General features: G+C 40.2%; 1 protein-coding gene across 2 annotated transcripts; it reads right to left on the bottom strand.

The window, feature by feature from the left end:
* Window positions 1-1,784: 1,784 nt before the first annotated feature.
* LOC308700592 (uncharacterized protein) lies at window positions 1,785-14,412 on the bottom strand. Of its 2 annotated transcripts, XR_014031325.1 has the most exons (10): window positions 14,328-14,412; window positions 11,959-12,294; window positions 11,131-11,472; window positions 4,736-4,774; window positions 4,573-4,647; window positions 4,257-4,285; window positions 4,091-4,165; window positions 3,873-3,941; window positions 3,648-3,760; window positions 1,785-2,099 (listed from the first exon to the last, which is right to left on the bottom strand). XR_014031325.1 is itself a non-coding variant. In XM_081382265.1 (9 exons), the coding sequence occupies exons 1-9, from the start codon at window positions 14,386-14,388 to the stop codon at window positions 3,704-3,706; spliced, it is 1,083 nt and encodes a 360-aa protein (XP_081238391.1). In that variant the 5' UTR covers window positions 14,389-14,393; the 3' UTR covers window positions 1,785-3,703. The 2 variants fall into 2 exon arrangements, 1 of the variants encoding a protein (XP_081238391.1); XM_081382265.1 differs by having other exon boundaries at window positions 1,785-3,760; window positions 14,328-14,393.
* Window positions 14,413-14,734: the final 322 nt, after the last annotated feature.

Genomic DNA, 14,734 nt, shown 5'->3' with positions numbered 1-14,734 from the left:
ACTGAAACTGTTATTATTATTACTGAAACTGTGTACTGAAATTGTTATTATTATTTTATCCAGCACTGCGCATAGCTTATGCCTGCAAGGCACAACAAACCTGATGTTCATTATATTATATATTGTTGGAAACATTTGTGTGTGTGTGTGTGTGTGTGTGTATTCTGTGAATTTTAAAAGGCAATTTTAACCAGAAAAATCTAATATTTATTTCCAAAATCGTGCAGGCCTTTCTCTTGATATCAGTATGTTCACTTTTTTTTTTCAGGGCCCAGATGCCACTGAGGACTTCAACATCCACATGAGTCTCTGTACATGAACATGGTAAAGTGAAAATCGAACACCTTGGAAATGAAAGGTATGTACAATGTTTTTAGGAATGGCACAAAGGTCTCTGTCTTTGAATCATTGTTTTCAATAAGTGCTTTTTTGGCATTTGTTGTGTATCTTTGGATTATGTTGTGTTGTAAATAAATCCAAACAATTTAAAAGCCATTATTTTTTAAATCTCCTCATTTACAGTATTGTGCAAGGTTGCTCAGAATGACAGGGCCTGATAGCTCCTAATAGGGCCGTTAGGGGAGGGTCTTTGTCTTTCTCAGGTGTGAAAAGCTTACATATTAATGAGCTCCCGCATAAAGCTTTTTCACACAAAACACATTGTAAAAATTTTAAATCAATATATTGTCTTATCTGAATGAGCAGTCAGGGTGATTTTCACATAGTTTTAGAGCAAATATTCTAGGCTACGTGATACAATTTTCAAAAGTCTTGTGAAGAAATAATCAGTATGGGTTTCATGGCCTTATTTCAGTGAGAATTTTGTTTGTATTTTCACAAACCACGCATAAATGTCATTATCTCAAAACTGCAAACTTTTACATACATGCTGCTGATATATTATTGTAGCAGAGTTTGTGCTAATACAGTGTAATTAGACTTTAGCCATGAAAATGTCACAAGTAACAGAAATAACCAGAAATGTCAGAGCATGTCAGAACACCTCCAGGGCCCAGAAAACAGCTCAGACCTCAGAGGGTTAAAAGAGTGCTTGATCCTTTTCATCTGGGATTGGGTCAGGAATTGACTGTTTGAATAATCTCATCAACCCTCTGCTGGCAGATGCTGGAACAACACCATCATGGCAGTAACATCATTTATTCATCGACAGCAAATGTGATAAAGCCAATGCTTCATGTAAAATGTTAGTGTTTATGTGTGTTTAAAATCTGCAAAATAAAGAGAAATATGACTATCACATATGCAAAACATCAACTGATCTCTTTATAGATCATTTAACTGAGAGAGTTACTCAGGAGAATAAAGAAAGCTCAGATATGCAAGACTCTGAAATGGATTTCAAGTGCAGCATTCAGTGTGATTTCCAGATGATGGTGATTTTGCAGGATGCATTTGAACACGTTCAGAGAATAGCTCTGTTCTCAGAACAGGTTAAAGCGCTGATAAAGCTGTGAAGCAGATTTGAGGAAGTGAAACATGGTGTCGAAATGTTCAGCATTTCCTTGTAGCCCAGAGTGTGGTAATGGACTCTCTCGTCTAGTGTTTAGTGCTGTTATCATCCTAGGTCCCCCCTATTCTTTATTTGTATTTCTTTTTTTATTAAATTGAAAATCAGTAATATTTTTTTCCTCAAATAGCTTTCTGCCAAATGTACTTCTGTATCCAGTGGTGGCTGGTGGGTTTTAAAATAGAGGGTTTTTAAAAGGAGCAAGTTTAGTTACGTCTGTTTTTACAGGAATGGAAGAGACAGCAACTTTTATTTTAACTCATGATTTTTCATGCTCTTTATTGTCACATGTGAAAAAAAGAAAGAAATAACTGACATTTAATTGTGTGACATATACACACTGCAAAGTCAAATTTTTGGATATTTTATGACAATATAATGTGAGCAGACACTGATGTAATTCTCAGACGGACGTCTCTCTGTAGAAGAAACAGCTGATATACAAGCTGAAGCAAGAGGATCATTTCAGCATGAGCTTCTGCATGAAGATGAAGGTTTTCAGACAGAAATCCAGCAGATAAACAGACTCCAGTCATGGAAGAGGCTTGAGAGACACTAGATGAAGTCTGGCCTGTATGAAAACACATCAGGGCTTCAGTCTCTAACTTTACTGTAGCTGTGATGATATAGATGAGATTCTGTGCTCTGACCAGATGATGATTCACAATAAATCTCATTCATATTCACAGGACAAATATCTGCTCGTTCACACACAAATATATAATTCTGGAAGAATTGATTCAATTCTGAAGATGAAAACTTCTCATCTGCTCCTGATATGATGAGCTCATGATCTGTATCATTAAAGGTCCCATTCCATGGATTATTTTATTATTTTAGAATGTTTACTGGGGTGCCCTTATAATGTTAGAATCTTTTTTAGATCAAAAGTTGTTATAATTTAGAAATAAAAGGCATATTTCCTAGCCTGATTTTAGCCTCTTATTTGAATGCTCTGTTTGAAGGGGAGTGTCTGCTGTGAGACTTCAGTGTAAACGCCCACTGCTGTGATTGGCTGCTGTGAGACTTCAGTGTAAACGCCCACTGCTGTGATTGGCTGCTGTGAGACTTCAGTGTAAACGCCCACTGCTGTGATTGGCTGCTGTGAGACTTCAGTGTAAACGCCCACTGCTGTGATTGGCTGACATCCTTGCATATGGAATATCTCGCATTACATGTGGAACTCTCTCGAAAACTTTTACTATTACAGCTATTAAACGTTTTTACTATTACAGCTATCGGGATTAATGAATCGTGAGAAGTTTTTTAAGTATTTAGATCTATTCCCGTCACATAAAATGTTGCAGTGATGAGCATTGAGCAGATGACAGCCTGTTGATCGCGTGAATGAAGATCTTATCATTGCAACGCAGTTTCTGCACTCTCACTAATGATTTCACCAATGCAAACATGATGTATATAAATACAGTAAGAGCTTCGTTGTGCAGTGTAACAGCGTCATTGATTTCATAACAAGTTTTGGCAAGTGTCCAGATAAACTCGTGCTGTGTGATTGACAGCTTGGGCGACTGGAAAGGGATTGTTCTTTGATCGCTTTCTGTATATATATTAATCACAGTTTAAGTAAGATTATATTCATCCTACTAAGAGAAACGATGTGAAGTTGATCGTTTAGTCACTGGCTTGATTTACTGATGCATAAACAGTATTGAACGACTTTGAGAGAAAGATTATCTGTCTGAACTTGAACAATTACACATCAGAAATTCACATAACCCACTGGTTCTTCAGAGGCTTGGATGAAGGAACTAAAAAAATACTTTTGTGTTCATTTGTACATCCAAACACTGAGCAACTGCCATGCTTGTTTGTAAGCCATGATGTCTCTCGAGGAAAAACCAATATCGCGCAGCTCATTTTCTCATGGACGGGCCAAATTCTCTTTGCGGGCAAAGAAGAGAAAGGGGAGGTAACCTTATGACGACATAAGGGGAAGATTTCTAGATTCGCCCGTCTGAGCTTTCATTTTCTCAAAAATACCCAGGGCTTGGTTTACACCCATCAAAACGTCTAGCCACTGGGCGACCATAGGCAGGCTAGGGGAACTAAATATTTAGGTTAAAAAACCTCATAAAGTGAAATTTTCCTGCAATGGGACCTTTAATGTTTATTTGTGAAGGTCTTGTTCTTGTTCACAGAGGCGTAAAGTTCATCCTACGGTTGATCTTCTCTTCCTCTGATGGCAGCATAAGTCACTGTATCATCATGATCCTGAAAGAACAGATTATGTCCATGAATGTTTGAAACAGTGCGATTATTATTTTTATCAGAGCATGAACTTCATTTATCTGAGAGTCAAACTCATGTGCTGGTATCTACTCACATTGAGTGATTTTACTGGCTTTTTATTGGAAGAAGTGACCTCAGAATAAGTCACATCATCTGTCTGCTCCTAAACATCAATGCAAACGTGCAGAGAGTCAAGTTTAACACACAGAACAGACATATCTCTCACTATAATATGTAGAATAACACAAAAGCTTTTAAATCACATTATTGAACAGACAGTGAACGTAATGTTGGATGATTTAGTGGACTCACATTGGCTCTTGCAGAGGGAGGAATGGACATGTTGATCGTCTCATACGTCCCTTTATGATCGTTCTCATCTTTGACCTTCAGAACAAACAGTTAAACTGCATGAATGACACTTTATTGAGCTTTAAAGACAGTAATCAAATCTAAATCACTGCATTACTGAACTCACCGCAGAGTCGCCAGTCCCTCTTTTATTATCTGAAAACAAGTGCCTCATGAAATATGAGTATTTATGATCAAACACAATGTTAAGTTTTTCAACAATCAGATTTGGTTGAAGCATTAAAATGAATAATAAAAATGATTGTTGACTTGATAACTCTTTGATATTGACATTACAGGATTTCTCAGCAGGAATAAACTTCTGTTTGAGAATTTCATATAATCCACATGTTTCTATGATACTTACAGTCTGAACATGATGTGTTTGTTTGCTCATCTGAACTGTTTTTAATTGTTGTAAAGGAGTAAATCTGAAAACTCACCAGCTCTTTTTCTGCAGATCAGCCAGAGAAGAGCAAGAAGGAGAACAGCGACTGCAGCGACAGAAATCACTATGACTGAAGAAGAGATCGAGCACAGAGTCAGAGACGGACAGGGCAGATTGGGGACAATTATAGACAAAGACAAAACACTGTGATTATGTACCTGGTGTGTTTGTAGTCGAATGATCCTGAGAGTCTGTGCCTGGTGAAAAGGATGAATGAGGACAATTATATACAAAGACAAAAGCCATCAACAATGGTGACATGCTTCATGCCACAATGCAAGCTGGGAGCAACCCATAGTATAAAACTCATGGCTCCCAGCATGCATTGCGGCATGAAGCATGTCACACCACATAACTCTATAGTATATTAGACTTTTATTTAGATTTTAAAAAATATATATATTCTCCAACAGCCCAAACATACACACAGGCCTATATAATGCTGTGTAAAACAAATGTATAATTTATAATCAGCTCCATATTGGATTCCAAGTGATCAAGAGGCGTGATAGTTTGTCCCAAAGCTTGTCTACTCTTCTGCTACACACTCAAAAGTATGCACCTTTTCTTCCCAAAAAGAGTACATACTTTTCGGGCGTAGTATAAGAAGGTGAATTGAGCATTAGAAGTAAAAAATAAGTGAAGTCGGCCATTTTCTCTTCAGTTTCATCTGAGCTGTTGAGGTGAATGGCAGGACAAACTTTCCCCCGTCAGACAGAAACAAAATGTAGGCAGAGATAACAATTTTTTTTCTTTAAGGTTAAATATATATATATATATATATATATATATATATATATATATATATATATATATATATATATATATATTGACTAGCGTTGTATGATCACGCTCTTATTAATGTGAATGTTTTCCGCGCTGTAAGTCCTGCCTTTTACACACACACACACACACACACACACACAAAAACAAAAAAGACAGTATCGAGTTCTCTTTTGGGCTTGAACAAACCATAACACACACAAATTATCCCAAAATGTCTGTTTTGTCGAGTGTCCTCATAAGAGCAGTCTAAGGGTGTATTCACACCTGACTTGTTTGGTTCGATTGAATTGAACTCAAGTTTGTTCCCCCCCTTGGTGCGGATCTTTTGGGCAGGTGTGAATACAACAATCGCACTCGGGTGCTGACCGAACAACCGTACCGAGACCCGGCTGAAGAGGTAGTCTCGGTCCGGTGCCAAACGAACTCTGGAACGGTTTGTTTAAGGTGTGAACATGAACCAACCCAATTGTAAAAAGCACTCTGCCTTTTTTGACAGGGTCAGAGTTTTACTATGTCATTTGGGGTGAAGAAATGCCTATAGGCTACATTAATCTGTGATCCGTCCGGACCAGCTGCCACACGGTTCGGCACGCATGTGATTCACAGATTAACTACTAAATTTAACCATCATAGAGTGAAAGTGTATCATTTGGACGTGTTCAAACATTTTTCAACGCAAAAGGAGCGAAAATCGGGACTTGCGCACGCAGAGAGAGAGAGAGAGAGAGAGAGAGAGAGAGAGAGACAGAGAGGTGCGTTTCAGACAGCGCTCGAACACCGAATTCATTCCTCTTTTGCGTTTCCTTGCCCTTGAACGGACACACATGCACACAACATTGTTAAAAACGAGTCTACCCATCTCGCAAGTATTTTCTCGGTTATGTCATAGTTGATGTTTGTATTTTTTTTTGGTCCATGCATTCGGTCTTAAAGTGACAGCACCCAATATTCCTACCGTTGTCTGTGTCATTATTAAGATTAATAAAATAACAAAATACAACTTTATTATATTTATATTACTTTTTTTTTTCTTCAGTGAACAAATAGTTTTATTTTACATTTAGGCTTAATAATTTCTGTAGCCTACCTGAATACTACTGTTAGACTTTGTAACTATTTAATATTTATCTCTGCTTGTAATTTGTGTATTTGTTCTTATTTTATTACTGACTGTTCACTTGTTTTTAATAATGTTTGAACTATCAGTTAAGAGCATGCTCTCTCCGCCAGACCCGTCTTGCAGCACATCTTCGTCTTTGCAAAATCCTAATTACAACATCGTATAGATGACATTGTATCATATGATGCTCATTAGTTTCTTCATATTGCGTTTGTAGAGAATAACACCAAATATGTAAAATAACAAATATTGCATTACAAAATATCTCCATGCTGAGACTGTTTTTGCACTTCCTGCTTTTCCCTGCTTGAGAATTCCTGTCCAATGAATGGATGACCATAGCACACATTTGTGTTTACAAATTTTGGTTCACTTGCAAAAAGAGCAGTGTGAAAGCAAACCGTACCAAACAAAACAAAAAATCAACATTGTATTTGGTCCGGACCAAAGCAAGTTAACAATCGGACTTTCCTGGTGTGAATACACCATTAACCCTTTAAAACCGGATGTGTCGTCGACGACACAGCCATCCAAGCTGTATGATTTAAATAAAGCCTTAAATGAACGTAGAGATTTGTGAGGAAATGGGACGCGTGTCAGATCGCGTCTCTGTCAGCAGCGGCTGGTCTTAAAGTGTCATTAATCTTAATCTGTTATGTGGATGATGTGGAGATGAACCCAATTGCAGACAGTAGTCACAGGAACACAGTTTATTGTACAAATAACAGGGAAAACAAAGCCCACGAGGGGGCAAAACAGGACTATGAATACTAACTAGACTATGACATAGACTTGACGTAACTAGACTACAAATTAACAACAAATACAGGATCAGAACTTCACTGGACAGGAATACTCACAAAGTGATCACACAAAGTATGAAATTGATCGACAATGAACCGACACAAGACAGCAGACATGAGGGGATTAAATAGGGAACAAATAATCAGGAACACAGGTGATAATGGGTAAAGCAATAATGACAAAACGAGGATAACAAGGGGGCGGGGCTAGGGGACGAGACAACGCAAGCACATGGCCAAACAAATGGCCATGTGCTGCACATGAAACATGGGCCTGTCATGATTCTGCCGCAAGACAAGAGAAAATCAAAGACAAGGCAGAATCATGACAGAACCCCTCCCCTAAGGAGCGGCTTCCAGACGCTCCCTAAGGGAACACTAAACACGTGACATGACAGACTGAGACAAGGACACAAACCAACAAAACATGACAAACAACGGCAAACATGAATAAACAATGACAGGATTGGGGTGAAAAATCAAAAACAACAAACAAGGCAGAGGAGGTGGAGACAACACAGAGTTCATAGGGGGCAGTCCAGGGTGGATGGGAGGACTGGGGGGAAACACAAAGTCCTTAGGGGGCAGTCCAGGGTGGATGGGCGGGACTGTGGTCTTGTGTGGACAGGACGATGACTGAGGACGAGGGGTCCGGGCAGACTTGGATGGGGAAACACGAGGAACAGTCTTAGGGGAAACAGACCGGGGTGAAGTGATGACAGGGGTGTCCGGGGAAACAAACAGAGGTCGGGTGACAGCTGGTACGGGGCTGGACACAATAGCTGGGACAGGACTGGACACAGACATCCTCCTGTCTGCTGGGACAGGACTGGACACAGACATCCTCCTGTCTGCTGGGACAGGACTGGACACATCTGCTGGGACAGGACTGGACATCTGCTGGGACAGGACTGGACATCTGCTGGGACAGGACTGGACATCTGCTGGGACAGGACTGGACATCTGCTGGGACAGGACTGGACATCTGCTGGGACAGGACTGGACATCTGCTGGGACAGGACTGGACATCTGCTGGGACAGGACTGGACACATCTGCTGGGACAGGACTGGACACATCTGCTGGGACAGGACTGGACACATTAGCAGGAACAGTGCAAGCGGTGGCTGACTTAGGAACAGCGCTCTGAGTGGCTGGCCTCAGATCAACACTGGCTGCAGCTGACTGGGGTACGGCGCTCACGGCAGCTGACTGGGGTACGGCGCTCACGGTGCACTTAGAATCAGTGGACTCAGGACAAGACTTGACTGACTTGACGGGGACTTCAAGAATCTGGACAAGACGTTTAAGGTATTCAGACATTGTCTCGGCAGCGACGAGGACAGGCATCTTCTGATGAGCAGAAACCGACCGCAAGACAGCTTCAGCAGCTGAATCGGCCGCTGCTCTCTCTGCAGCACTCACGACTGCAGACTCGGGAACAGCGCTTGCAGGAGCGGGCTCTGGAACAGCGCTTGCAGGAGCGGGCTCTGGAACAGCGCTTGCAGGAGCGGGCTCTGGAACAGCGCTTGCAGGAGCGGGCTCTGGAACAGCGCTTGCAGGAGCGGGCTCTGGAACAGCGCTTGCAGGAGCGGGCTCTGGAACAGCGCTTGCAGGAGCGGGCTCTGGAACAGCGCTTGCAGGAGCGGGCTCTGGAACAGCGCTTGCAGGAGCGGGCTCTGGAACAGCGCTTGCAGGAGCGGGCTCTGGAACAGCGCTTGCAGGAGCGGGCTCTGGAACAGCGCTTGCAGGAGCGGGCTCTGGAACAGCGCTTGCAGGAGCGGGCTCTGGAACAGCGCTTGCAGGAGCGGGCTCTGGAACAGCGCTTGCAGGAGCGGGCTCTGGAACAGCGCTTGCAGGAGCGGGCTCTGGAACAGCGCTTGCGACAGCTAGAGATGAAGAGCGAGAGGCTCCCTTTCTCCTCTTCTTTCTCTTTGAACGCGAAGCCGAATCTGTAGCTGGACTAGCGACCAGTTGGAGATGTTCAGCTGGAACCGCAACAGGAGCAGGGATGGCGTTCTCGGGCAGCGCTGACTCGGTCGAGGAAGACTCAGACGGGGAATCCCAGGAAACTCGTCTCCCTCGTTTACCATGGAGAACAATGAGAGCAGGAACACAGTTTATTGTACAAATAACAGGGAAAACAAAGCCCACGAGGGGGCAAAACAGGACAAGACAGGACTATGAATACTAACTAGACTATGACATAGACTTGACGTAACTAGACTACAAATTAACAACAAATACAGGATCAGAACTTCACTGGACAGGAATACTCACAAAGTGATCACACAAAGTATGAAATTGATCGACAATGAACCGACACAAGACAGCAGACATGAGGGGATTAAATAGGGAACAAATAATCAGGAACACAGGTGATAATGGGTAAAGCAATAATGACAAAACGAGGATAACAAGGGGGCGGGGCTAGGGGACGAGACAACGCAAGCACATGGCCAAACAAATGGCCATGTGCTGCACATGAAACATGGGCCTGTCATGATTCTGCCGCAAGACAAGAGAAAATCAAAGACAAGAAGGCAGAATCATGACATAATCAAAGAACAAAGGCAAGAGAGTAAATGACTCACTCAGACCCGGCGCCAGGAGGATTATTATACCGGTAGCCTAATCATCATGAATGCACTCCGCTATCTGTTAACACATCTCCGGCGAACGGCTTCTTCACGCAAAAGAAAAACTCTTCAACTCTTTGCAGTGAAATTCATGTGCCGTTTCCTAATGGAACGAGGTTGTTTGTTAACTTTATTTTATACGTGCAATTCACACAAGCTCTATAGTGGACGTTATTGAGTGCACTTATTCAATCCCACATTGCGCTGCATTAACGAGTGTACAGCTTATGTACGCTCAACGGCTGTCCGAATTCACTCACTCGTTTTCATTCACTCCTTCAAGTGAACGGTGTTAGTGGACTAACATAGGGAATAGGCCTAACTTAGTGAATGAGGGTTTAGGGGGCGATTTCGGATTCAACCCATGTTCTCAAGCAGTGAAAAATAGAGGACATTGACAACGCGCTGACAGACAGGACTGAGCAGGAAATATTTAATATGAAACAAAGTCTCAACTTTCAAATTTGGTCAAAGAAAATTAAACAGTAAATAGGCCTACCGTTTTGTGGCTCTGTAATGTGTCGTGACAGATTGCCTCAGTTAAAGACAAGTTCAAATCCACCGACGTTAATCTACTAACTCTCCTGACTGCTTTGTCGGACAAAAATGGTGGATTTTGATTGGTCAGACTCAGATCGCATGTCAATCAAACTCCCTGCGAATAATGAATTGACGCTTATTTAAAAGTGAAAGTGAAGTGCACAATCCCGCACCAACTTTTTAGAAGCTATGTAATTTCTGCTTTCTGGGAGAATCGAGTGAAAGAACCGGAGTGTTATATGAACACATTACTCTCACTGTTTATACTAAACATGTCCTAGAATATGCATAAGTACGCTAATTGGGACACACCATAAAAGTCCATGAAATGAAACTAAAACAACAACTCAATATGACAATCATACTGTAGAATATGACAGTCATATTTTGATTAGTTAACACTGAAGATAACCATATTTTAACTTTGATCATCACTTTACATAAAAAGTTAATATTTTTGCTGTCAAGTTTCAATTCCTTTATTATTTCCAGCATCACGTTTTGGACTGTTACTTCACTGCAGTTCATTAGTTTGAAGCAATGCTTTGAGTTACTCTTCTGTGAGAGTCAAAGAAGCTTTTGTTCCCTCAGTTTGTTCTGGTTCAGTGATACTGATAGACCTTAGTGTTACTGACATTATGAGGCTCTTCTAACACTGTTTTCTCACCTGAATACTTGACAGTGTATCTGACTGAGGTCTTGAGTTGATTTCTGCGAGTAAGTTGACATCTCCACTCTCTGTTGTCATCTTCATTCAGGAGTGTTGTAGTCAGAGTGATGATACAGTGATATTGATCTGATGGTGATAATATCTGATATCTGGAGTCTGTCTTCAGATCAACACCAGCCTGATTCACCCACAACAGCTCAAATCCCTCAGAACTGACCAAATCATAACAGAATAATCCAGTATATAAATACAACTGACAGGAGAGAGTCACAGAGCGGCCTGGACTGATCTCAGTCTGTGATGATGAAGATGATGATGATGATGATGGAGACACTGAAACTGAAAACAAGAAACAAATCACAGACTCTTCAATCATCATCTGAGTTTAAAGGAAGAATTTTAAAGGAGCTGTATGTAAGATTGTGGCCAAAACTGGTACTGCAATCCCCTTGAGACTCGAGGTTGCCAGATCGGCTGCAGGATCCAGCAGGAACGTAGGCTTCAGTTTGTAGCTGCAGCTGTGGTAACTAGAGCAGAGCTGGCAACCCGGATGCCGAAACACTACTGACTTCGTAATTAGTAGATAGGTGGAGGGTGGAGCATCAGGCCAAAACACAACATGACAACATCAACATCAGTTGAGGGCTGCAACTTCACTTTTTAAGTGACAATATCCTAGCCGTACTACTGTTGTCAGTGATATAAGTATTTGAAATAAACATGATTTCTTAATGTGTAGTGACATATCAGGGCCATTTTATGATTAATTGAAATACATTTCTTACATACAGCTCCTTTAAATTGAGCACATAATCATAAACTTACCATGAAGAACATGCAGAAAAACACGTGCATCAGGATCTTGTTTTTGGTCTTTTCCATTCACATCTATCCATTGTTGGCAGGTGTATAATCCATAATCTTCTTCTGTGACGTTCTTGATGTTCAGAGAGCAGTCAGACTCCAGACTCAGTCTCTCATGTCTCTCTGTGTCTTTATTCTTTATCCCTTTAATAATCAGTTCAACTATCTTTGAATGTCTGAATCTGCTAGAGTAGGTCCATGTAGTTGATTTGCAGTCAGAAAGAGCATTATTACAGGACAGACGCACATTTTCACCAGAACTGATGAACACATGAGCATCATCCACTCCACTGGTTCCTGAAACACAGTATATCTCAGTGATCATTATGATATATATTAATAAATGAAACATAAAACATACCAGCATAAAAAGCAGAAGTTTTAAATCATAGTATTTTTCCTCACTTAAAGCAAACAACACTCTCTCCAGAATAAACTATTAGTCTTTATCAGAGAGCTGTTCAAATCACTGACACACTCTTAATATGAAGATAATTCTTCATCATCAGATGTTTGAGTGACACTATGTCCAATATCAGGAATAATACAGTATGATCTGTGTGTATCAATACACAACTCTGAAATCACAACGTGAATGTGTGCAAGAATAAACTGAGCATGTTCAAATGAACTCTTTCCAGACTAATTCCACTAAATGTTGTAAGGGTGGATTTCCTGCAAGACTGACGAATGACTAAAGAAACGTTGTCAGCAAGATGGTGCACTTATACCAACGACGGAAATAAGCGCAGTTACAATAGATTAATATGTGGGAGAGCGTTGCTATAGAGAGTGACGATACTGTATTGCAATAGATAGCACTATTATACTCAGGCTTGGGAGGGTTACTTTAAAAATGTATTCCGTTACAGTTACAAATTACTTCCTAAAAAAAGTATTCAGTAACGTAATCCAAGTACTATAATATGAAAGTAATGTAACTGATTACTTTTGGATTACTTCAAGGTCACGTATATAAATAAAGTCAAGCAAGAAGAAATATTATATATATAAAAAAATATATATATATATATATATATTTATTAAGAATTTGGTCCAGTGTACAATATTTGCAAAATATACACACAGGCCTGAATATATATTTATGTAAAGGGATATACAGACATCTAGTGGCTAATTTATGGTAGGCTATTACAGATTATTTTGTTTTATTTTTAACTAATTTTTAACTCAAAAATGAAAACACAACATTTACAATTTTTACACAATCTCCATGTTAGTTTATTTTAAAATAGGCCTACATGTTGACTAAAGCCGTGATCTTTCTTAATTTGCCTGACTAAACTTGGGGCGTTGGCAATGGGAGTTCCCCTACGTTACCTAGGCAGCGAACATCCCGTTACGTGAGAAAATATTAAGAAAGGACATTTTGGGTACTAAAAAAGATACTCTCCTAATTTCTACAAAATAGCAGCGGAATTTCCATGAATTAAAAGCGATTTTACCCGCAGGCAGCATCGTTTCTACTAGCAGCAGTGATTCAATCTGCGTTTGAGGAGATTGTAGAAAGCTGTTATTTGCGCATGCACCAGCGCGTGGCACACGTGAGTCATTACTGGCAACAGAACCAGGAACTAATGTATAATCAAGCAGCACTTAATATAGTGTTATTATGCCAAAATACTGATTTATTTCGTTTTAAATGAAACCATTGTACTCCTGAAAGTATTCCCCCTTTTTTCAAAATGTAACTATAATCTGATTACTACGTTTTTTTGACGTAACTGTAACGGATTACAGTTACTGGATTTTTGTATCCTGATTACATAACGCCGTTACATGTATTCCGTTACTCCCCAACCCTGATACTATATATCAAGTCAATACCAAATCAAAACTAGTTAACACATTATTTGTAATTGAAAGGGTTTATTGGCAACATGGTTATTTATACTTACAAAAGTTACAAAATAGATGTATGAGATGATAATAACTTATACCATTAATTGTACCCAGCATTTTTGTAAAATGTTACCAGAGAGAGAGAGAGAGAGAGAGAGAGAGAGAAAGAGAGAGTAGAGATTAAAAGAGACAGAGCAACAGTTACAATCTTCTTTTATCCTTTCCCTGACCATGTGACTAAAACCCAAATGTGAGACGTTCAAACTGACCAATCAGAGAATTACAATTTCCCCCACGGTACTAAATGTGTGACAATTCATCGACCCCTGACGTACACACATCTTGGCCTACAGTGATCACTATCAGCCCCTCTGTGCCTTTAGGAACTACAGATGGTCATTGTGGTAGAAAGAGGGGGTGGAAAACAGTAAAGCAAACGTCTTTAGAGAAAATACAGATTTCTTTACCTGTGAGAAGTGAAGAGAGAATGATCAGTCCCAGCAGACACAGATCACACTTATCAGCCATTTTGTGTTTCTGTCAGTCTTTCTCTTCATTATATATAGTTACAGCTCTTCCTTTAAACATCATCAGCTCCTCCTCTGGTTGTGTAACTTCCTCTGATCTCATCAAATGAGTGAATCACACTGTCTCACACACATCTGATCTGAACAGTTTATTGGCTACTTTTGCACACAAGAGAATTACTGTTAGTCTCACTTCTTTATTTTAGCAGTTTCCCACATGCCGTTAAAATCTAGAAATACAATTATTACATTATTAAAGGGTACATAACATGTACAGTTTCACCTAATCTCATGTTAATCTTGAGTACCTATAGAGTAGTAGTGCATCTTTAATATCTCCAAAAAGT

This window comes from Scardinius erythrophthalmus (assembly GCF_964197995.2).
Source record: "Scardinius erythrophthalmus genome assembly, chromosome: 1".
In the NCBI taxonomy this organism is placed as follows: Eukaryota; Metazoa; Chordata; class Actinopteri; order Cypriniformes; family Leuciscidae; genus Scardinius; species Scardinius erythrophthalmus.
Note: the sequence above shows the minus strand (reverse complement) of the source record. Positions and strands in the feature narration are given on the sequence as shown.

Excerpts from the sequence above, each read along its gene's own strand:
- LOC308700592 (XM_081382265.1), bottom strand. The coding sequence starts at position 14,388 with ATGGCTGATAAGTGTGATCTGTGTCTGCTGGGACTGATCATTCTCTCT. Across the intron at positions 4,775-11,130 it reads ATACACTGTCAAGTATTCAG|GCACAGACTCTCAGGATCAT; the intron begins GTGAGAAAACAG and ends CCTTTTCACCAG. Across the intron at positions 4,286-4,572 it reads GATCTGCAGAAAAAGAGCTG|ATAATAAAAGAGGGACTGGC; the intron begins GTGAGTTTTCAG and ends ACTTGTTTTCAG.